Raw genomic sequence first — 24,928 nt, forward strand, 5'->3', positions numbered from 1 at the left:
GAAATGGTTTTATGCTTTTAGCTTCCAGTGTACTTTAGCAGAAATGTAGCATAAGCTGTTTTGAAATTTTGGAAGATTGTTTGCAAAATTGTAAATGGAAAAGCAGACAGGTCAGTTGTGTGGCCACTTGATGAAACAGACGACTGTCTTTTTCCAGAATGACGTCAGTGACAAGCAGTCAGCTGTGAAGATGAAGCTGTTTGGGAAGCTTACCCGAGACACATTTGAGTGGCACCCTGACAAGCTTCTGTGTAAGAGGTTTAATGTCCCTGACCCATATCCAAGGTAAGTTGGATAAACCTGCCCTTACATCAGTACTTATTGCCCTGTATTAAAGCTAACTCTCCACCTACATATTCATTTAAATTTCCTTTTCCTAGATGAACTTACTTGTAAATGCTTGGAGCTGCAGACTTTAACTTGTATTAATTTGTAACTAAAAAAAAAAAAAGCAGACATCCAGGTAGCAAAGATAGGAAACTCAGATACACCAAGTTACAAAAACATAATGTCTGTCTAATTTACCACCTTTTTAATCACACACAGAGAGTTTACATTTAAAATGAAACTTACGTTTTCTGATTCTCTATACAAGTTCAGTACCTTCTTATTTGATTGTGAACACCACAAGAAAGCATATACAGTTGAATCAGAGACTTTGTCAGAAAATTGAGGTATATTTTTGGCAGTGGAACTTTTCCTTCATGGAAATCCGTTGTCAAAGTTAAATTCTAGGGCTTCCCTGGTGGCACAGTGGTTAAGAATCTGCCTGCCAATGCAGGGGACATGGGTTCAAGCCCTGGTCTGGGAGGATCCCACATACTGCGGAGCAACTAAGCCTGTGCGCCACAACCACTGAGCCCGCGAGCCACAACTACTGAAGCCCATGCGCCTAGAGCCTGTGCTCCGCAACAAGAGAAGCCACGACAATGAGAAGCTCACACACCACAATGAAGAGTAGCCCCCATTCACCGCAACTAGAGAAAGCCCGCGAGCAGCAACGAAGACCCAACGCAGCCAAAAATAAATAAATTTAAAAAAAAAAAAGTTAAATTCTAGCTCTTACTATAATAATAAAAAACTCATGGCTCCTAAAGTCAGACGTTCCAAATTCTAAAATTGCTTTGAGAAGCAAAAACATCTTAAGGGACCTTTTCAGCCAAGTAGAAGAGCTACTGGTGAAAAACATGAGATGGACAGCCTTTTAGGAACTGGATTTTATCCTCACAAGTTGTTATTAAAATTATTTATATATATGTTTCCTTTTCAACCCCCAGTTCAACTTTAGTTGGCTTACCAAGAGTGAAACGTGACAAATACTCAGTCTTCAACTTTCTGACAGTCCCAGAGACAGCTTCCTCACCTGCAACTCTAGCATCAAGTGAAAAAGTTCCACAGCACCAAGGTCCCGACAGTGAGTAGGCCTTCCCCAGGTCCATGGTCTCAACCCCTAGCCTGTCGGGAAGACAGAAGTAAAGGGTCATCTTGTCATAGGGGTACACGTAGTGTGAACTCTCCTTCCATTAAAAGAATCGTTCATGTGAATACATTAGCTCATGCTGAAGTGGTCCAGATATACACTGTTTTGGGTTGGAGCTCTGCTTCAGCATCTGCCACATTACCAGCACCTTGCACAGTGCCTGGACCATACATAGTAGGCTCGCTGATGTTCTTGAATGAATTAAAGAACCATAATGCAGAGCTTGCCTTTTGCTTGCTAATTCTAATGTTAGGTCTGTGTCCTACCTTTCAGAATCAAGAAAACCATCCAGATGGGATACATCTAAACAAGAAAAGAAAGACGATTCCATTAGTGAATTTTTAAGTCTGGCTAGATCAAAAGTTGGTCCACCTAAACAAGAGTCCAGTCCATTAGTAAACAAAGAGGAAGAGCATACAGTGGAATCAGTCTCAGATAAGGTATTTGGGGCTCGCAAGTTCTCTTTGCCAGGCTGACTGTGGCCTTTGCCTCTCCCTGTGGTGATGCTTTTTGTTATTCGATAGCAGTGGTCAGCAGACTCTTGCTGTGAAAGGCCAGATGTTAAACATTTTAGGCTTTGTGTGCCATGCAGTATCACAACTATTCACCTTTGCCGTTGAGTGTGAAAGAAACCACAGGCAACATGAAAAAAATTGAGTACATCTGTGTTCCAGTAAAACTTTATTTACAAAAACAGGCAGTGGGTTGGATTTGGCCCATGGGCAGTAGTTTGCCAACATCTGCTGTACAATTCACCAATTTCGGTCATAGCCTTAATCATTTGAGGAGAGGTTATAAACTTCTCTGTCTAGAATGGCTTTCACTTAGCATCAATCCCTGAAACAAAATTCAGTGTATTGTATAGAAAATACGATTTTTCAAGTAACAAGTAATCCCTTTTGTGGAGAGTATAGAGAAAATATCTGTTGGATTTTTTAAAAAATTACTGCTTTAATAGTTGAGTTGAACTTAATAAAAAGTTGGTTTTATTTCTAATAGCCTCATTAAAATTATTTTTTAAATTAACATACATTAAACTTGACTTAAAAAAAAAATGCAATTCAATGAGTTGTTATACAAATGTAGACTCATGAAACCACTACCACAACCAGGATGCAGAATGATACCATCACCCCAAAAAACCCCCTCATGCTGTCCCTTCATAGTCATACCTTCCCCTCACCCCAAGCCCCGGTCCACCATTGATCTCTCCTCTGTCTCTGTAGTTTTGCTCCTTCCAGAACGTTATATAAATGGAATCAGAGGATATACATATGTAGCCTTTTGAAACTGGCTTCTTTCACTCAGTGTCATACGTTTGAGATTCATCAGTACTGTGTGTGTATCAGTAGTTCCTTCCTTTTTATTGTTTAATGATATTTCACTGTATGGGTACACCACAGCTTGGTCCATTCACTCTTTGAGGACATATGGTTGTTTCCAGCTTTTGGCTGTCATAAATAAACTGCTATGAATATTCATGTGCAAATTTGTATATGAACATAAGTTTACACTTCCCTAGGGTAAATACCTAACAGTGGGATTACTGGGTAAGAGCTAAATATAGATGTAACTTTGTAAGAAACTATCAAACTTTATTCCCAAGTGCTTGCTTCATGTATTTTGAAACTCTCTTGTTAGGTGCATACACACTTAGGATAGTTATATTTTTTTTGATGAATTGACCCGTTCATCATTATGTAATATTACTCTTTATCCCTGATTATTTGCATGGTATGTATTTCTCCATCTTTTCACTTTTAATCTATTTGATTATATTTAAAGTGGGTTTTTAATAAGTAACATGTCATTGTCATTAGGTGCTTTATTTTTAAATACATTTTGATAATCTGTATGTTTTAATTTTTGAATGTTTTGACCATTTGTATTTAATGTAACTTGTTGATGTAATTTGGATTTTGGTCTGCAGTTTTATTGTTTGTATTCTGTTCCCACTCTTCTTTGTTTCTCTCTTTCTCCTTTCCTACCTTCTTTTGTATCACTTTAATAATTTTTAGTTTTCCATTTGAATTTACCTATTATATATTTTTTTACTCTATTTTTGCAGTGATTGCTCTAGGGATTACAATATACATACTTAACCTTTTCACCATGTATTTAGGATTGATATTTTACCACTTCAAGTGGAATAGACAATCCTTACCATCCCTTTTCTCTCCCTGCTTTACATTGTAGTCTTATATGTTACAGTATGTATATATATATATATATATATATATATATATATATATATATATATATAATGAAAACCTCATCAGACAATATTTAAATTTTTGCTTTCAGTTGTTATACACATTTTAGAGAACTGCTGAGGAGATAGTGGTCTATTTGATTTACTTGGATATTTATCATTTCTGTTCCTGAAGTTCCAGGTTTCCCTCTTTTTTAAAAAATTTGTTTAAATTCTTTTATTTTTTGGTTGTGCTGCACAGCATGTGGGATCTTAGTTCCCCGATCAGGGATTGAACCCATGCCTCCTGCAGTGGAAGTGTAGAGTCTTAACCACTGGACCACCAGGGAAGTCGCAGGTTTCCTTCTCTTATCATTTCCTTCTGTCTAAGGAACTTCCTGTAGCATTTCTTTTCCAGTAGTTCCAACAACTAATTCCCTTAATTTTCTTTCATCTGGGAATATCCTGTATTCCATCTTCACTCCTAAAGGATGTTTTTGCTGGATGTAGAATTCTGGGTCAACAGGTCTTTTCTTTTAGCTCTTTAAAAATGTTGTGCTGCTTCCTTCTGGCCTTGTGGTTCCTGATGAGAAACCTACGGTCATTCACGTTGTTGTTTCTGTCCTTGTAGTGATGTGACTTTTCCTCTGGCTGCTTTCAAGATTTTCACTTTGTCTTTGGTTTTTAGCTGTTTGGTAATGATATATCTGGGTGTGCATTTCTTTGGGATTATTTTGTTTGGGGTTTTCTGAATTCCTTGAATCTTTAAGTTTGTCTTTGACCAAATTTGGGACATTTTCAGCCATTATTTTATTCAAATATATTTTCTGCACCACACTCTCATGCCTCTCCTGAGACTCTGATGACATAAATGTAATACTTTTTGAATTCGTCCTATAGGTCTTTGAGCCTCTGTTCTGTTTTTCACTCTCTTTTTTTTCCTCTCTGTTGTTTAAATCAGATAATTTCAATTGACCTGTCTTCAAGTTCACTGAGTCTTTCCTCTGTCATCTCCATTCTGCTATTGAGCCCATTCAGTGAATTTTTCATTTGGGTTATTGTATTTATATCTTTTATTTCTTTGCTGAGATCTTTTTTCATCTTTTCTTCATTTGTCTTTATTCTTGGAGCAGGGTCATAATAGCTGCTTTTTTTTTTGACTATTTTTTTTTAATTTTTAATTTTTTTTAACATCTTTATTGGAGTATAACTGCTTTACAATGGTGTGTTAGTTTCTGCTTTATAACAAAGTGAATCAGTTATACATATACATATGTTCCCATATCTCTTCCCTCTTGCATCTCCCTCCTTCCCACCCTCCCTATCCCACCCCTCTAGGTGGTCACAAAGCACTGAGCTGATCTCCCTGTGCTATGCCATAATAGCTGCTTTAAAGTCTGTCTCGTAATTCCAACATTTTTGTCGTTTTGGTTTTTGTCATTTGGGGTTGGTGTTTGTTGATTATCTTCTGCAAGTTGGGATTTTCCTAGTTGTTTGTATACCAAGTAAATTTGACTTGTACTCTGGATACTTTGAATATTATGTAATGAGACCCTGGGTCTTATTTAAATTCTAAGGAGAATGTTGACTTTTTGTTTTGTTGTTTTATTTAGCTTTAGCAGACAATCGACCTAATTAGGTTCAGGCTACAAGTTCCAACCCATCTTGGTTGAAATGTCCTTCTGTTTTCAAAGCCTTTATATACTCTTCAGATCTTTCCTGTATGTGCTCTTCCTGGTGGTTGGTCTGGGACCTGGCTGGTAGTTAATCCCATAGTTCTGTTATCAGAGGCTTTGATTTGCTCATGGAATCAGATCCATGAGCTCAGAGGTGAGCGAGAAGTCCATAAACCACTATATAGGATCACCCTCTTGAGCTCCTCCTCTTCGTGATCTTCCTGACATTTTCTTTTTTTTGTTTGTTTTATAAATTTATTTTATTTATTTATTTTTGGCTGTGTTGGGTCTTTGTTGCCATGTGTGGGCTTTCTCTAGTTGCAGCGAGCAGGGGCCACTCTTTGTTGCGGTGCGTGGGCTTCTCGTTGCAGAGCATGGGCTCCAGGTGCGCGGGCTTCAGTAGTTGTGGTACGCGGGCCCAGTTGCTCCATGGCATGTGGGATCTTCCCAGACCAGGGATTGAACCTGAGTCCCCTGCATTGGCAGGCAGATTCTTAACCACTGCGCCACCAGGGAGGACCCATTCCTGACATTTTCTGACTCTGGGCTCCCCCTTCAAGTCCTCCAGTCAGAAAGCTGGGACTTTAGTTTCCCTTCTCTGCCTTGCACTTCCTGTGACTTTTTCTGTCTGGAGTCAAGTGGCAGGAGGGCAGGAAGGGGAAAACAGCAATAGGATTCACTCCAGACCGTTCGGACCACAGCTCCTGTGGTCAGAGGAAAGGGTTCCCCTCCTTCAGAGCCTGGCAGCTGCAGCCACTACCCATGCCACCACGGATTTGGAACCACTCCATTTGGGTTTTAATGGCATAAAACCCTACCCAGGGATTCTGGCTCTGTGATATGGTCATTGGATTAGAAAGCCTTCTAGATTTTCTCAAATCATGTTGAGATAGTATTTAGATAATTTTGGCTGGAATGTCGAGGTTCTTGCTTTTTCACTTATTAGCTTGTGACCTTAGGAGGGTCTCTTCCCCTTTCTGGGTTATTTAATTTCTTTCCCTGAAAGCTTTCTGAGACAGCACAAATGTGAATGTGCACACTTCTGGTGGAAGGTGGGGGGTGGTGAGGGAGCTTTGCAGATACAGTCATGTGTGTTTGGTGTGCGTTGTTATTTAATTTCAGTACAGCTCCTATTATATATCCGAAAAAAATAAAAACAAAAAAGATCAGCTTCTGTAGTTATCTGAGAGTTGAGTATCTCATGTACTCATGTACATTTAATAATGTAGACATTATTAAAGGCCAAGACTGTCTGCGAACACTGTCATTCAGTTAAGGTCCATGCATGTGACATTGGTGTCTGTGGTTTGCCATGAAGGTATAAGATCCATGGCTTTTCTAGGGAACTGTGGCCATGATTTCCTGTGTTTTACTGTCAGCCTCTCTCTCCTGACATTTTCTATAATTTTTAAAATTTTGAAACAATTTTAAAAGTTTAAATACAGTACAGATAATTTTGTTTCCTGAACCACTTGGGTATAAGTTGCCAACCAGATGCCCTGTCACATCTGTGTTTCCTTTAAAGAAGGGCATTCTCTTATATAAGCACGGTACATCTATCGAAATCAGGAAGTTAACATTGATACATTACTACTGTCCAATCCTCAGACCCATTCAAGTTCCACTAGTTGTCCTAATAATGTCCTTTATAGCAAAAGAATTTAGCTCAGCATCACTTGTTGCATTTAGCTGTCATGTCTCTTTAGTCTCCTTCAGTCTGGAACAGTTCCTCCGTCTTCCCTTGACTTTCATGATCTTGATACCTTTCTTTTAAATTTATTTTAAAAATTTATTTTAAAAATGAAATTTAATTTTTTTAATTTAATTTTTTTTTTTTTTGGCCAAGCCGTGCGGCATGTGGGATCTTAGTTCCCTGACCAGGGATCGAACCTGTGGCCCCGGCATTGGGAGCACGGAGTCGTGATCTTGATACTTTTGAAGATTACAGGCCAGAATTTTGTAGAATACCCCTCAATTTGGGCTCATCAGGCGTTTGCTCAGGATTAGATTCTGGTTCTGCATTTTTGGCAGGAACACCTCAGAAGGGATGCCACTGTGCTTTTGTTGTGTCCTGCCAAGTAGAACACGATGATTTTTCCCGTTACTGATGTTCACTTTGATTGTTCGAGTAAGGTGGTGTCTGCCAGACTTCTCCACTGTGAAGTCAGTCTTTTCCCCTTTGTAGTTAAGTACTTTTATTTATTCATTTCTTATTAATTTGTACTTTATCTTTAATACACATCTAAGAGCTTTGAAATATATAAATACCCTGTCCTTCATCAAACTATTTATGTCACTGTGGACCCACGGTTTCCTATTTTATCCAGAGGGATAATTCAGTACTATCATTATTTATTTTAATGCTCCAATTGTGCTAGTTTGGTTAGTTGAAGCCCCTTCAAGTTGGCTTCTGTGTCCTGTTGAAATGTCCCTTTTACGCTCTGAGCATGTCCTCACTTTCTGGGCACAGTAAGAGATTCTGGCCTTATCTTTTTATTTCTCAGCCCCAGCTCTAGAATCAGTCCTTACTCCAAGGTGTCCTGGTTATTTTTAGTGGGCAATGGTATGCTTTTCTTCCTTAATTTTCTTCTATGAAAAAGGTTTACTTTAAAATCATAAATTCCACTATCTTGTATCGGTTTTCCTCACGTGAGTATTTGTAACTCTGCTTCAGAAATTGGAGGTGGTGTGGGACTGGGGAGGGACCCCAGGCCAAGAGCAAGGAGAGCTGGTGGTAGAGTCCAGACCCACCCTGGGCACGTAGCATGCGTGCGTCGTTGACAGAGGCTCTTGTCGCCCCTGACCCACGTTCTTCAGTGGTAAAATGGAAGGACTGGAGTGGGTTCTGATCTAGGCCAGTCCTGGGCTCTCTCGTCGCTGCTGTTCACACTTAGCACATTAGATCACCCCATGTCTGTCTGGTGATTAGCTGTTAGGATGTGGGAGCCATGTCTTCTTCATACCTGTGCTCCTTGTTTATAGAATGGAGTGTATACAAAGTCACTGCCTCTTTATTGGCTAACCTGACTCTCCACACCTGGGGTGCTTTTAGGAAGGGTGACGTGTAATCGCAGAGGGGGAGCTCCAGGACCATTTTGTTGGCTTGTTCTCGGTGCCCTCCCCATTGTGTGGAGGCCCCCAGTTTTCTCTTCAGCACTTTTATACAAGTACACTGTCTTCACTGCCTTTCATGTGGGACCTCTGAAGGCTCGGATAGACTTTTGAAAACAGGACAGAGGCACTGTGCTAGTCCCTACTGCCTTTTTCTGGGTCCTTTGCAGTTCTGATTAATGACCTATTTCCGTGTGTAGCTTCAGCTGCTTCTACCAGTCAGCACAATCTACAGGTGTTGAGTCAGAAGCACCACAAAAATGATGCCATGTGAGTGATCATTGTTTAGTTAGGCAGTGCGTGGGTGTGGAGACCCACGTAAATGAGCACAAACATAAGTATGTGTGCACATGTATGCACGCGTGCGTGTGTGTGTGTGCACGGGTGCCATGTTCTAGAACACGTGGCTCCTTTCACCCTTGCTTCTTCATCTCTGACTGTTATTTCACTGTTAATACAGGTAAACAAAGGTGTGGATTCACAGACTGAAGGAGAGGGTAGCCGCCCATCCATGGACTTATTCAAAGCCATCTTTGCCAGCTCCTCAGATGAAAAGTCTTCATCCTCTGAGGATGAGCAGGGCGACAGTGAGGATGATCAGGAGGGTACCCGGGAAGCCGACGTCAAAGGTTCCCAAGAGACTGACTTGGTGGAGACGTTATCTGTGGCACAAGGTATGTCAAATACTTTAGACTTTGGGATCTGAAAAAGAAAACAATGATGTTTCTAGAGAAGCTGCTTTTTTCATTTAGTGTGTAATTTGGAACCAGGATAATTAGCAATTGATGATTTTTTTGATGATGTTTTAATCTTTTGTATTTTTTAAGTTAAAAAAGTTTTATTTAATTATAGTTAATTTACAATATTATATTAGTTTCAGGTGTACAACATAGTGATTCAAAATTTTTGTAGATTGTACTCCATTTAAAGTTGTTATAAAATATTGGCTATATTCCCTGCGCTGTACGATATATCTTTGTGTCTTATATATTTTATACATAATAGTTTGTATCACTTAATCCCCTACCCCTCTTTTACCCCTCCCGCCTTCTCTCTCCCCACTGGTAACCACTAGTATGATTTCTATGTCTGTGAGTCTGTTTCTGTTTAGTTATATTCATTCAGTTGTTTTATTTTTTAGATTCCACATGTAAGTGATTACATACAGTATTTGCCTTTCTTTGTCTGAGTTATTTCACTTAGCATAATACCCTCCCAGGTCCATCCATGTTATTGCAAATGGCAAAATTTCATTCTTTCTTATGGCTGAGTAGGATTCCATTGTGTATATACACCATATCTTCTTCATCCATTCGTCGTCTGTTGATGGACACTTAGGTAGCTTCCGTATCTTGGCTATTGTAAATAATGCTGCTGTGAACATTAGGGTGCATGTATCTTTTCAAATTAGAGTTTTCGTTTTTTTTCTGGAAATATACCCAGGAGTGGAATTGCTGGATCACATGATAGTTCTATTTTTAGTTTTTTAAGGAACCTCTATACTATTTTCCACAGTGGCTGCACCAATCTACATTCCCACCAACAATGTACAAGGGTTCTCTTTTCTCTACATCCTCACCAACATTTGTTATTTGTGGTCTGTTTGATGGTAGCCATTCTGACAAGTGTGAGGTGATATCAAAACCAGGATGACAGAAAAAAAAAAAACACAACAAGATTTATACAGTAGTTGTCTTTTCATTATGTTGATGGTTTCCTTTGCTATGCAAAAGCTTTTTAGTTTAATTAGGTCTTATTTGTTTTTCGGTTTTTAAAAAATATTTATTTAGTTATATATTTATTTATTTGGTTGCACCGGCTCTTAGTTGCGGCAGGCAGGCTCCTTTGTTGCGGCTCCCTGGCTCTGTAGTTGCAGCATGTGGGCTCCTTAGTTGTGGCATGCGGACTTTTAGTTGCGGCACGCATGCGGGATCTAGTTCCCCAACCAGATATCAAACCCGGGCCCCCTGCGTTGGGGGTGCAGAGTCTTACCCACTGGACCTCCAGGAAGGTCCCTTATTTATTTACTTTTGCTTTTGTTTCCTTGCCTTAGTAGACGGATCCAAAGAAATATTTCTATGATTTATAATCTTTTGTATTTTTAAATGGGGTGGAGCAGAGTTCTTTGTTTTTTTTTCTCTATCTGCTATAAATCTCTGGTATATATTTAAGATGTAAAGACGTGTTTGATAATATTGATTTTCCTACTTATCCTAGTTGAGAAGAATTAAAAAATAGTAAAATTCATTTAAAAAATAGCTTCTTTCTTTTTTTAACCTGGTTGCTGATGAGGTGCCAGGATTAGTGGAAGACATTTGGTCATGACATATACAGGGTTTCTTCCTGCTTTCCTCTCTGTAGGGCAGATTGTATGCTCTGGAACAGCCATCAGATGGGCATTGCCTGGCACATAAGTAGCACTTGGTAGACGGTGTCTGTTCTCGTTACAGTGAGTCTAACACTTGGTTAGTAGCCTGTCCTACTTGTTCTGTTTACCCCAGCCAGGAGTTTGGGCATAGGAAAGGAGGCTGTCTGGTGCTTGCAAGGGTGGGAGACTTCTCAGATGTTTGGGTGGGTGGACAGAATTTCCCATCTCAGTTTTAGATTGTTCTGCCTGCCCCTTTCAGTCTGTGGTGGACTTGGGTTTAATTTCTGAGGGCCTTTAACCAAAAAGTTACATAGAGATATAAAATATTGTTTGTTCTTAGGTGATTGCAAATGTCAGCCTATTTCTTTCTTTGTGAGAAAAAAACAACTTATTTTTTTATTACAGAGTCATATATTACTTGAAAAGTTTAAAAATATAGAAATATAGGGACTTCCCTGGTGGTCCAGTGGTTAAGAATCCGCCTTCTAATGCAGGGAATGCGGGTTCGATCCCTGGTTGGGGAACTAAGATCCCATGTGCCACGGGGCAGCTAAGCCCGTATGCTTCAACTACGGAGCCTGCACGTCACAACTAGGGAGCCCAAGTGGTGCAGCTACTGAGCCTGTGCGCTCTGGAGCCCGTGCCACAACTAGAGAGAAGCCCGCGCGCCAAAATGGAAGATCCCACACGCCACAACTGAGACCTGACACAGCCAAAAAAAAAGAAAAGAAATGTAGAAAGCTTAAGTCTCTGGGAATTCCCCCGTCCCCAGAGATAACCACCATTAATGCTTTGATGCACATTTTTTCGGACTTTCCCCATCTTTCTCTCTTCTCTCTGAAAACCTAATCATCTCTTTTTAAAAAACGAGATTATTGATGTGAACACGATAATTTGTTTATATTCAATTTTTCTCCTCTTTGACGATTTATTTTGAGTGAAATGAAGCCTTCTGAGCTGGGACATAGTCTTACATCCTGTTTTTTTTTTTTTCTTAATTAATTAATTAATTTATTTTTGGCTGCGTTGCGTCTTCGTTGCTGTGCGCGGGCTTTCTCTAGTTGCGGCAAGCGGGGGCTACTCTTGGTTGCAGTGTGCGGGCTTCTCATTGTGGTGGCTTCTCTTGTTGTGGAGCACGGGTTCTAGGCTCACGGGCTTCAGTAGTTGTGGTGCGTGGGCTCAGGAGTTGTGGCTTGCAGGCTCTAGAGCACAGGCTCAGTAGTTGTGACGCACAGGCTTAGTTGCTCCGTGGCGTGCGGGATCTTCCCCGACCAGGGCTCGAACCCATGTCCCCTGCATTGGCAGGCGGATTCTTAACCACTGCACCACCAGGGAAGCCGTACATCCTGTTTGTTTGTAAGTCTTTATTCTCCTGAGATGGTCCTTCCTTGAGGTTGTATTTCTACCTTTTATTTTTATTTATTTGTTTATTTCAGTTTTTGCCATATTGTATTTAGTCATCTTGGCTGGCTTAATCACATTGTTGTTTTTGTTTTTAATTTTTGGCCGTGCCACGCGACATGTGGGATCTTAGTTCCCTGACCGGGGATCGAACCCGCGCCCCCTGCATTAGAAGCGCGGGGTCATAACCACTGGACTGCCAGGGAAGTCCCGATGGTGTTTCAACCTTTTAGGTCTCAGGTGATGTGGAGTGTGTGCCACAAGTGCCCTCGCCACCCCTGTGGTACAGCCCCTGGGGCACCTGCTTGCAGGTGCCCTTGTGTGGCCGACATCCCAGCTCAAATGTCCAGGAGGTCAGAGGTTGGGCCCGTGTGTTCACTGCTGTGTCCTCAGCGCCTGGTGTGAGCTAGTTATGCGGGGTGCTGACAAAAAGCACATGCTATCTGGTAAAAACAGACATTCATTGAAGACTCAAGCACATTAATATTTGGCATGTATCTAAAATTAATATCCTGGTGTTTTTCAGCTAGCGAGCCAGCACCCCAGGAGCCCGCACCCTTCTTCCCGATTCAGAAGATACAGATAGATGAAAGAGAGGAGTTCGGCCCGCAGCTGCCTCCCGTGTTCTGCGCCAGTGAGTCGAGAGCTCCTTATGTCATCTGTTTGCATTGAGGCCAGAGTCTCTCCTAAGATAGGACAACTCTAACCACATTGTTCTCTCTGCCAGCGTAATCCAGCATGAGGCTGACCAAATATATATGTTTGTTTCTAGTTTATCTGTTCTCAGCCACGTTTGGAAAATCAGTGCTTCCACCTCGTGCCTAAATGATAGCTGTTGCTTTTCAGCCTTAGAGTCCTTTAATTTTTTTTTTAACTTTTTAATAGATAGGGCCCTAAGTATCTCAAATTTTGTCACGTATAGAGATAAAAAAGTAAAAATCTAGGGCACAAAGATGGGATAGGAATTGTAAGGAGAAGGATATTCTGAGACTTCTTTATACTTTGGCTAATGTAGCAAATAAAATAGAACTAATCCTTTCAGAAGGAAATACAGCTCCTCCTCCCCCCCCAGTATCTGTTAACAACTTCTGTTCAGTGCCAGCTTAAACTGACATCTCATGTTAAAATGTTTAGACTGGTTGGCATCTCTTTGAAAGCTGAGTTAACAAACATCTGATAATAGAGCCCAGATATAGAAATGACACAAAATTCTATTATCTACTTTATAGTTTCCTGTAGTGCCCACATATGCATGTTGGCTTGGTTAATTAACCCAGCCTTCAAAGAGATGAAAGCAGAGAGGAGTCAAATGTGTGAAGTTTTGAAAAATTGTGGTGAATGTATTTCTCATTTGTGTAATTATTCAGATCTTTAGTTTAAAATAAGTGTTGGCACTTGAAAGCTAAGTTACTTATGCGCATTTCCCAGATGGTTCTTGATATCCTTGTAATAGTTGATAACTTAATTTGGTCTATGGGCTATTTTCCAAAAACTAGCATCAAAAAAAAAAGTTTGGGGAGGTCAACTTGGGAAATATTTGACCAAACTGTAGGACTAGAAAATTGCAGGCATCGGTTAACTGGGTTTGGGAAATAAACCATCCTCCTGAAATACCTTGGAATTTTTCTTTAGGTAGAAAAAAGTTGATTTAATGACTTACACTGTTTCTGCTATAGATAATTTTCTGCTGGTTTGATGACCTGGGAGTTAATGACCTATGAAAATGTTTTGGTTAGAATTTGGAGGTGGAGAAGTGGAGCGCATGCAACTTGTTTAGACTTCTTTTTTTTTTTTTTAATTTTATTTAATTTATTTTTTTATACAGCAGGTTCTTATTAGTTATCCATTTTATACATATTAGTGTATACATGTCAATCCCAGTCTCCCAATTCATCCCACCACCACCACCACCCCGGCCACTTTCCCCCCTTGGTGTCCATACGTTTGTTCTCTACATCTGTGTCTCTATTTCTGCCATGTTTAGTCATTTTTAATGATCATGTACATTATGTTGTTTTGGTGCTAATTTTTTAGTGTTTCTGCTTATAAGACTAACTCACATGAAATGTGCTTTTGTAAAGGGTGGACGGTGTCAGAGGGGTGGACAATTATGTGCCAGATTCTGGGCTATGGGATTCATGTGCACGGTCCCATCTAATCCTCTCTGTGTCCCCAAAAGGACAGGGATTCTTATTTTCCCCGTTTTTCAGACAGGAAAACGGACTTGGAGAGGTTTAGCAACATGCCAAAGATCACAGACCTGCTGACAGAGCTAGATTCAGACTCTGGTCTATCTCTGAGTTTACCTGAGGATGTTAAATGACAGAAGGCTTGTAGGCATTCTGGTCTGACTTTATCTTCATCTGGCAGATAAGACTGTGGCCAGACACCAGTTGGATCACTCTGGTCTTAGGTTGAGGTTTCTGGCAGTTTCTAAATATAGATCTACAACGTGATATGCTAATCTGCTTGTTTATCAGTGAGGCAGGGCAGGAGTTCTGCCTTAATGGTAAACATTCCGTCTACGTCAGATTCCTAACTCAGTAATTTAGCCTTCTTTTCCCCTATAGTCTCCAAGTAATGGCTTTATTCCATTCGTGTTTCAGATGCTCGTCAGAAACTTGAGGCACCTCTCAAAGAGAAACATAAAAAGAACAAAGAAAAGCACAAGACCAAGAAAGAGCACAGACGGAAGAAAGAGAAGGTAACTTCTGGGTGTACCAGGATCAGTGTGTGGGGTCAGACGCCCCTGCTTCTGTCATCTAGACCAGCTTCCAGGGGTGACCCATGAAGCCAGTCAAAAAGAGATGGAGGCCACAGGTCTCTCTGCACCTTGACAGAAATGTTGATAGTCAATGAAAACCCTCGATTTTCAGAAAAACTTTGTTTTTTTGTTTTGTTTTGGCCACACTGCACGTCATGCAGGATCTTCCCTGACCAGAGATCGAACATGTGCCCCCTGCCGTGAAGCACCGAGTCTAACCACTGGACTGCCAGGGAAGTCCTGTTTTTCTTTTAGACAGAATATTTTAATTTATTCAGTTGTATTTAAAATTTTTTTTCTTATTCATGAACATTAAAAAGTAGGAAAAAAGGACATTTAAATATCTTAGAGTTGAGAATTCCCTGGTGGTCCAGTGGTTAGGACGCTGGGATTTCACTATGGGGGCCAGGTTCGATCCCTGGTCGGGGAACTAAGATCCCACAAGTTGCTCGGCCAAAAAAATAAATTAAATAAATAAATAAATAAATATCTTAGAGTAATGGTTGAGTATTAAATAACAGAATAGTTAATTACTGTTTAATAAAACAATTGTTTTTAATAACATAATTATTTAGATAATGAATAAAAGCATTTGATATTGATTATCGTTCAATATTAAAGGAAGGTATTAGTTTGAACATTTCTCAACTACTTTGTCATCATTACAAATAGAGATTTGGGTCTGTAGCTTGCCGTTTGAAGTGATGGACACTAAAGAACACTGTTGACACCGCTGTCTCAACATCCGTGTCTTCTTTTGAGTTATGGCACAGGCTTTTAATTCAGTTAATGTTAGTGCTGGGTACCCACAGTGATCTGGGTAGTAGTAGAATTGATTAGAAACAGTTCCTCTTTTGGCTACCAGAAAAAAGGATTCTTGAGCATGGAAGGTAAGAGAAGTTCCCCTGGAGTGAAAGGAAAGAAACTGGTGCTGACAGATTTGAAAACCAAACTCACGTGTTTCTCACCGGCACAGTATGTGCTGTTCTCTGACCTTCTACCAGTTTCTTCTTTGTGCTTTTCCAGGGAGCTTGTCACCCTGATATGTGGTTTGTCACATACGGCTAACAAAATGGGGCAGGCAGGTTCACGGGAGGGGACGGGGTCACCTTGGATGAGATGGGGGCTGAGTGTCATGATGGGGTCCTGCCTGTGCCTGCTTGGTTCTGCTGTGTCTGTCGCCAGAAGATCAATTCTGTGAGCATATGCACGGTGGAGAGTGTGCCCAGTTGTGTGTCCTGGTCTGTCCCACACCAGGCTAAAGCTCCCCCCAGTGAAGTTTTTTGTTTTTGAATGACTCCAGCAACCAAATGCCTCATTAGCCTGCCACTGCGAGGAATTAGGAAGGGAAACGCCCATTTGTTCTCCTTGATTTGTTTATTTATTTATTTCAGAAAAAGAAACACCGGAAGCACAAACACAAAGGCAAGCAAAAGAATAAAAAGTCAGAGAAAAGTAGTAGTTCCGAGAGTACGGACAGCAGTGACAGCCAGAGCGATGAAGAAGGGGCCGCAGACGTGTCACCCCAGGAGCTGCTGAGACGGTAGGCGACAGGAGACAGTAGGCTTTCAGAAACCCTCAGAGGCTCGTTGAAACCTTGCCGTGTTTGCTTAGAGGGAAATGTCAGAAATGATAAATTTGTGCATTAACTCGGCTTTTTAAAAAGTGAACTTTTAATTGCATAAGTAATATGTAAATATATTATCATTGTGAAAATTCAGATCTTACAGATAAGGCTTGAAGTGGCCGGTGACCAATTCCCCAAATCTCTCTTCTCTCCTCAGTAACCTCTGTCATCTGTTGCTTTGTAACTCTGAAGACTTTTTTGCACAGCCACACACACACACACACACACAGAGGTACACGTGCATTTTGTTGCACATTTTTAATATAAATAATATAACTTTATGTAGCATAAATCTAGAGGGAATGAACATTTAGAAGGAATAAATATCACCAAATTGTTTCCACAAGTGGCTCTATCCATTTAAATTATGAAAGCACCTTGTTATTACATCAGTTACAAACAGCGCAGAGATGTTTGCCAGCCTGGTGGGTGAAGAATGGCATGTCATCTTCATTGCATTTCGTGAATCAGTAATGAGGCTGAGCAGCCTTTCCTGTGTGTCTCAGCCTTTGCTGTGGGCTCTTTTGTGAATAATGTGCTCCTGTCCTTTGCACAATGTTCTGTTTTCTGTTAGATTTTTATACTGGTTTTTAGGTACTGTTTTTACTGATTTTTAGGAATTAAAAAATAATTCTGGATATTAATCCTTTGTGTTTTAGAGTGTTACCTGTTACATGACTTTTAACAATCTTTGTTGAACAGAAACTTTAATTTTGGGAACACTCAGTTGTACGAATTTTTGTGTTGTCGTTGGTATGTTTTACATTTTGTCTTTTTAAGGCCTTCCCTAATGTAAGATTTTGTATATGTATATAGACTGTTCTCATGCTTTTGTAATTTTGTTTGTGTTTAACCTATTTGAATTGTTTTATTTTCCTTTTTTTTGGTGAACAGAGTAGGGCAGGCATCCAACTTACCTTTCTCCAGATAGATGGCCGGTTGTATTAGTGAGAGTGAGTAGGCGAGCTGCGATGAAAAAGGACCCTCTCAACCCATTGGCACAGCACAATGGAGCATAAATTAAATTGAGAAAGTTACTCAGGATCCCAGTTTGTTCCACTCTAGCATGTGGCCCTCAGAGGAGCCGAGGGGAACGGGTTGGAGGATGGTCTTGGAGGTTGTTATGGTCCTGCCTGGAAGTCGCTGTCTTCCTTCCCCTCCAGCCCACGGGCCGGAGCAGCTGGGTGGCCCTGCCCGGCCAGCACGGGACCAGGTAGGGCAAGTCCAGCTGTGGGCCCAGGGTGATGGGGGACACGGCAGGCGTGAGCCCTGGCCACTCGGCCCCACCGGTGCTCTGGGCTGTTAAGGGAGGTGTAGCTTGATCAGATTCTAAATGCCTATGCCCATGTGGATCTGTTCCTGGATTCTCTGTTCTGGTTTCTTAGCCATTTTTCTATTTTTTCATCCGCCCTGTTTTAATTACTCTGGCCTTATAGTATATTTTGCCGTCTGGAAAGACAAGTGCCGCTGCCTTGTTCTTTTTCATTTATTTCTTTAGAATGGACAGGACCTTCTCATGGTTCAGAAACAACAAGGATATGACCATTTCAGTTTAATCCAGAGCCCCCTGAAGCGGCTGTGTTGATTCAGGTTTCCCTTTCCTCAGGGCGCGTGCCAGTGGTGATAGGGCCGGGCCAGGCACTGTGAGGCACACCGTGGGTGTGGGCTCATTTAGTCCTCACATAAGCTGTGACTTGTGTCCCCTCCTCTCACAGGCGGGGAAAGCAAGGCCCAGGGAGGCCCACTGACCCTCACCAACACCTGATATTTTCACGCTTGACCATATGGGGCCATGTGATGAGTCATTCCTGTGGGGAGGCATTTGCACTTGCACACGTGGAAGCCCCTCAGTGCCCATCAGGAGGGTGTGGTGGGGTGGGCTGAGCACAGCAGTCAGAAAATGTGGGCAGGTAGCTGTGTGCTGACTGACATCTAAAACTTACATTTGGAGACCAGAAGCTGCAGAACAGTGTATATGCCTGGTACTGCTGTCCTCAGGCCTTTGGATTTCCCTGCATGCACATCTATGTACATCCTTGCATAGAAAAGGGCTGGAGGGGTTCTTACACCCCTGAGAGCACTTATCTCTGAGGCGGGGACTGGGATAGAGGGAATGCAGCATTGGAGGTGTGAAATGTATTTAAATATTACTCTTGTGGTTGCTAAAGGTATAGTTTCCATAGCCCCTCACCCCTAAGCTTCCTAGGTTCTCCCCAGGGAGCCTGGAGGGGGCCCCTCCATCTTTTGTGCCCCACTCCACTTTGTGTATTACCTGTCTGCATCTGTCTCCTGCAAGGGGCATTTTGAGGGTCACGATAACATGGGTCTTACTTGCATCCCCAGCGCCTGGCTGAGGTCTCGCTCTTGTCAAGGGCCCCTGCTGCTTTCCTTCAGTGACGGCACAGCCTAGTTCTGGATGGACTTGCAGTCTCCCCCTCCATCCCCTCCCCGGCAGACACTGATCTTCCTCCTGTGCCTGTAAGTTAGCTTTGCCCATTCTAGAATTTCACAGATGTGGAAACATACAGTTAAGTACACTCTTTAGTGCATTCACACTGTAAGTTCCCAGCTCCATGCATGTTCACTCCCTGAATATACCTAGAGCAAGGAATAAACCAGCACTCCAGAAGCCCCTCCCACTTAGCATCCCCACCCCCGCCCCCCAAAGGTAACCACTCTGGCTTCTATCACCGCTGATTACTCTTGCCTGTGTTTCAGATTTATTTAAGGGACCCATGTACCATGAACTCTTGCATCTGGCTTGTGAGATTCCTCTGTATTGTCGTAGCAGCAGCTGGTTCCTTCTCATTGCCATAGAATATTCCTTTATGGGATACACCACAGAGTATTCATCTGTTCCGTTGTTGGGGGCATTTGGTTTTCCACTTTGGGGCTGTAGAGCACGGATCTAGAGTCAGTGTGACCCAGCTCTTCTTGGTGAGTAGAGCCGCCACGAACATTCTTGTGTGCACGAAGCTGAGATTTAAGACTGACGGCTCGGGAGCTTTTGGCCCTGGAGCAAACATGGTTTTGTTTTTTGTGTTTTTAGTTCCTTCCCAAAGGTCATACATGAGATAAGTGTGTGCAACCAGGATTAGAACTTGCTTTTATAAATGGGTCTTAATATGAGATGTGGAGGAGTGAGTCTCTCTGTGTGTTTTGGGGGGAACAGAATCTTAAGAGTGCAGATTAAACGGTACTTTCTTTCATGGTGTGGGTCATCCTCTGTATTTTGTGCCACTTTGGCTCAGGGAGAGGCCTGGCATTCTTCTCCCGCACTGAACTGTTTGGTTTTTCCGTTTGTATCTAACTTTCCTCCTCTCTCTTTTATTTCCTTTTCTAGGCTGAAGCGTCTTCCTCTAAGGAGGCAGTAACTGAATTCTGCCCTGGCCTGTCCCAGTACCAGATCTCCTCCAGGATGGAAGTTCATTGGTCACTCAGTTAATAGATTGTACAGATTGTATTTATATGTAAATTTTTGCTGTAAAATAATTTTTTTTAAAACCTTGACATTTCAAAGCTTGCCTTGGAAGGTTGCTGAAATTGATTTCTATTTTTAACTTAATCTGTTAGTGTCAGAGGAAAAAACTCAGACTGTACAGTTTAATTAAAATGGCATTTTTCTATTTTTTTCTTGATTTTTCATTTCCTGAAACTTTAAAAAAGAAATGAAAAGCAAAGGCTTTTCTCTGGTTTTGTTGTGAAGAAAGCCAGGTTCAGATAAGGACAGTCTGACTTACTTAAGGACCCGTGTGGGAGGGAGGTGGTCGCTTTCCCATGTTTTCCTGGGGAGTGTGGTTCCTCCCTCATGTGGTTGGTGCTGGTGGCCAGGAGCCAAGTGGGCAGCACAGTACCAGGATCCTGGCAGGTGGCCTCAGCCGCTCGGGGTGGATGCCACCAAAGTGTCTGAGAAAAGCACTGGGACCAAGAGTGGAAGAGTGTGTGCCCACACAAGCTCCAGGTCTTTGCACTGCAGCCCTGGGTCCCTGCTCTGAGGCTGCCTCATCTGCCCTCATGAGACCTTTAGAAAAAGTAGAGTGCAGAGGTTTTTTTCCATTATCAAAGTAACATCATAGAAAAATCAGAACAATTGTAAAAGGAGAAAGAAGGAAGAAAATCACTTCTACTTCTACCCCCCAGGGTTGACAACCCTTGCTCTTTTGTTATAACTCCATGCAGTCATTTTCTAGCATTGAGTCTGCTCCCAGACAAGAGGTGACTTTTTTTTTAAGTGTTTTTTAAAAATAATTAATTAATTAATCTATTTTTGGCTGTGTTGGGTCTTTGTTGCTGCGCGCGGGCTTTCTCTAGTTGCGGCGAGTGGGGGCTACTCTGTTGTGGTGCACGGGCTTCTCATTGCGGTGGCTTCTCTTGTTGTGGAGCATGGGCTCTAGGTGCACGGGTTTCAGTAGTTGTGGCACGCAGGCTTCAGTAGTTGTGGCTCATGGGCTCTAGAGCTCAGGCTCAGTAGTTGTGGCGCACGGGCTTAGTTGCTCTGCGGCATGTGGGATCTTCCAGGACCAGGGATCGAACCTGTGTCCCCTGCATTGGCAGGCGGATTCTAAACCACTGCACCACCAGGGGAGTCCCAAGAGGTGACATTTTGTTCTTTGGTATTTCATTGGCATTATGACAGGTATTTCCCTCACGTGCTTATATATTTTGTGTACCTACCCCTAACAGCTGCATCTTAATTAATCCTGGGCACATTCTATAATTTATGGACCGTTTCTCTGTTGTTGACGGTGAAGTGGGTTGGCCAGGAGACCCCTACAAAGGCAGAAGACACACAGATCATTCCGGGAGGCGGAGCCAGGAAGACCCTAAGCGAGGCCGCGAGGATGGAGCTGCCGGTTTCACACACTTGGCCTCATTCCTTTTACGCCCAGAACTAGAAGTCCATTTTTTCTGTGGCTAACCGTGTTGGGCGTTGAGCGGAAGCAGCGAGATGTCCGGCCTCAGGAAGGGCGCGTGGGTCCCAAGGCGGGGGCGCGGGCGCGCGGCGCCACCGTTCGTGGTCAGACCGGGCTCCGAGATGGCCTCCCAGCCCCCGGGCGTCCCCAGCTCCGCAAAAGCCCTGGACCAGGATGGGAAGACAGCGCTCCAGAGAAGTAACGTGCAGCTGTCCTCGCTCCACATCCGCGACGGCGCGCATCGGCCCTGCAAGCTGCCCTGGGTAGCCCTGGTCAGGGCCTGCGGCCGCTTCAAGCTCTCACTCTTAGAGGCGCGGCGGGGCCGGCTGCTGCCCTCGCTTAACCCCCTGGCCGTGGGCAATGACTTGCCACCTCCGGAGAAGCACTGGATGCCTGAGAAGGCAGCGTTCTGGGGCGACCAGGAACCCCTCTCCAAGGTCAGAACCGCCCCCAAGGGGAGGGGGTGTGGCTTGTTCCCAACAGGTGGGGAGAGCTCAAGAGCCGGCAAGGGGACCTGGGAGGGAGCCACCTGGCTTGCTAGGCCTGGGCCCAGTCCCCTGCCCCAGGCACACCTAGTGGGCAAAGTGGCCCACCCAACCCAGACCCTGTGGGCTCCGGCTGAGCCTCCCAAATGTCGCCATGGTGACACTCCCAAGTGCATGCCCTGGGGTTAGTGAGGGAGCCCTGTCACCCATGAAACAGCACTAGAAGCAATAGAAAACTTAGAATAATAATAATACAGAAATAAACCCCCCAAACACTACTTTGTATTCTAAATGATATTTGAGAGACAATGCATTGATGAAAAGAAGGCCGGTGGCTGGGAAGAAGAAATAATCTGTGAACAGAGAGAAGTCTTGGGGATGAAAAAGAGGATTTCCAAACGAAAATCCTCCATGGAGGCTTTAAAATCAGAGCAGAGAACTGGAACAGGAAATTAGAAAACAAGCTCATGGGATTCTCTGAGAACTCCGAGAAAAAATATAAAGGAACAATAATTATGAGAGAAAAGAGAAGAGGAAGGCAGGGGAGATGCAGAAGAGCCAGTAAATATATGAGGTATTGGGGTGGGGGGAGGGAGCAGGAGGAGGAAAGAAATACAGAAGGAAACATGGAAATCTCCTTGGGCTGAAGAAAGACTGGCGTGCGCATGTGGAAAGAGATGGTCAAGTTCACTGCAAGATCGGAGGGAAATAAAACCTACAGGTGGTGAATGCCTGCACCGCAAGATAGGAGCAAGGCTGTCCCTTTTCCAATGCAGATGGAAAAGCCTGCGATCAGACTGAGAGGGACGCTTCTCCAGCTGTCACAGGACCTCGGAGCTGAGTCCACAACTGGGCCTGTCGAATGGCTGACTGTCTCGGCCAGTCCACCACAGGGGTGCATTGGGGTCTCTGTGCGGAAGTCTGTTTGAAGAGAAAGCAGTGTGTGCCAGTGCTTTGCTTGCTTTTATTTGTGACAGTTATTCTGATTTTTAAGTAAAATTAAAGGAGAGCATAGGCGTTGTATTTTATTTCTGTTCTCCATGGAATACCCCCAAGATCCAAATTCAATAGATAAAAAAGGTTTTGGGCATTTTTGTTCTTTACAATTAAGTGTCTCCCCACGGACATAGTGTGTTCTCTATGTGGTTGCCAAGGGGGAGGGAGGGTGGGGGAGGGATGGATTAGGAGTTTGGGAATATATATAGAAATGAATCAATTTGCTGTACACCAGAAACTAACACAACACTGTAAATCAACTATACTTCAATAAAATAAATTTTTTAAAAGAGTCTCCCTAGCACCCCCCGCACCCCCCCCCCCGCAACTACCCTCTTTCCCCTCTACTGAGGCAACAAATGTTTCTAGTTTCCTCTGCATACTTAGAGATGTTTTGTGCACATACCAGCACATATATGTATATTCTGACCCCTCTGTTTTTTTACATAAATGGAAGCACACCTTAGACCTCTTCTGCACCTGGTTTTTAAATTTGTTTTTTTAACTTATTTTAGAGATCTTTCCATATTTAAAAAAAAAATTATTTATTTACTTTGGCTGCACCAGGTTTTAGTTGCGGCACGCAGGATCTTAGTTGTGGTATGCATGAGGGATCTAGTTCCTCCAACCAGGGATCGAACTTGAACCCGGGCCCCCTGCATTGGGAGCGTGGAGTCTTACCCACTAGACCACCAGGGAAGTCTCGAGGTCTCTCCGTATTAGTAAGGAAACAGCTTCCTTGTTCTTTTTTTGTGGAGAATATTCCATTGGCTGGCTGCCCCCTGATGGATTTAACCAGTCTTGGGTGCATGCACATTCAGGTGGCTTAAGATTTTTTTTGGCCTGAGGTTTTTATGATCCATTAGGTTAACAGAAGTTGAGAAGTTATATAAAACTCTGGGAGAAAAGTTTGTGACCTAAAGTATTCTCTGCCTAGCCAAACTGCTGGTCCCTGATAAAGCCAACAAAAGGACATTTTCTTCAGAGCTGCAAAAACTCAGAAAGGATGCCTCTCTTTGAGGAAAAAGTTACTCAAGGGAATACTCTGGCAAACAACAAAAACTCAGAATTAAGAACTGGAGTAAAAAAAAGCAGTTTAGAATAAACAGAGGGGAGCAGTGATTGAAAACAGTACACCTTGGAAGTGTTTATACAGCAAGGTTAATGCAGTTGTTTAGCTCAGTGAAAATGTTAACAAATTATCTTTTGAAGTGAAGGTGCACAATGCAAGAATAATAATGTTCCAGATGATTTCATCCAACAATCTGAGATGGTTTGCTAAAGAACATTCTCAATGATAATTCTTCATTCTTGGCCTTTAAACAAGGCACACTCACACATGGATGTGTCACAAATTTTAAAAATAATTGGCTCAAAACCTCTCCTTGGCTCCCTGGCACATTTAAGAGGAAGTGAGGAGATCTGACCATGACCTTCCAAGCCATTTCGGCTCTACCTCATCTCTCTCCTCTTCCATCTGACTTGCTGACGTTCAAGCCCGTCAGTCCGGTCTCCGGTGTCCTCGTTTTTTCCCCCTCCCCCCGAGGGAGGGGGTGTCTCTCCCTGCCCTCGGTCTAAAGCAGCGCTCACCTGACTCAGGCCGTAACCTGGCATCGCGTGCCACCTGTCAGTGGCTGCCCCCATCTCCCACCCTGGCCCCTGAGAGCAGGAGCCCGCCAAGCGCACTCCTGGTCTGGGGTCTTTGCTCCCCGGTTCCTGCTGCACCGCGGCACCGCGACCAAGGCCCGGCCAGGGAGGCGCAGGCGGATTTGTAGAACATATTTGTGGGACGCTACATATATCTAAAAAAGAGCTCACATGTTTTGCTGTTACAAACATCGGACTGTCTTCTACATGCTATTTTTGTTAGGGCCTCGGACAATGTACCTAGACTACAAGAGTGTGGAACTTCTCTG

At 42.9% G+C, this 24,928-nt stretch overlaps 2 protein-coding genes across 3 annotated transcripts in view; both read left to right on the forward strand.

Annotated features, from left to right (window-relative positions):
* Positions 1-20,244, forward strand: part of GPATCH1 (G-patch domain containing 1) — a 44,043-nt gene extending 23,799 nt beyond the window's left edge. Inside the window, exons 13-20 of one of the 2 annotated variants that reach the window (XM_007165070.3) lie at positions 158-285; positions 1,278-1,414; positions 1,754-1,920; positions 8,919-9,132; positions 12,754-12,861; positions 14,834-14,931; positions 16,386-16,534; positions 19,962-20,244. In XM_007165070.3, coding sequence (XP_007165132.2) covers positions 158-285; positions 1,278-1,414; positions 1,754-1,920; positions 8,919-9,132; positions 12,754-12,861; positions 14,834-14,931; positions 16,386-16,534; positions 19,962-19,992 — 1,032 coding nt within the window. In that variant the 3' untranslated portion in view covers positions 19,993-20,244. The other variant, XM_007165071.2, reaches the window with a different exon arrangement.
* Positions 20,245-20,571: 327 nt separating this feature from the next.
* The window catches only part of WDR88 (WD repeat domain 88), a 46,949-nt gene continuing 42,592 nt past the window's right edge, over positions 20,572-24,928 (forward strand). The window contains exon 1 of the mRNA XM_007165221.2: positions 20,572-21,968. Coding sequence (XP_007165283.1) covers positions 21,567-21,968 — 402 coding nt within the window. The 5' untranslated portion in view covers positions 20,572-21,566. The remainder of the gene's footprint in view (positions 21,969-24,928) is intronic.

The sequence above is a fragment of the Balaenoptera acutorostrata genome, chromosome 19 (genome assembly GCF_949987535.1).
Source record: "Balaenoptera acutorostrata chromosome 19, mBalAcu1.1, whole genome shotgun sequence".
Taxonomy (NCBI): Eukaryota; Metazoa; Chordata; class Mammalia; order Artiodactyla; family Balaenopteridae; genus Balaenoptera; species Balaenoptera acutorostrata.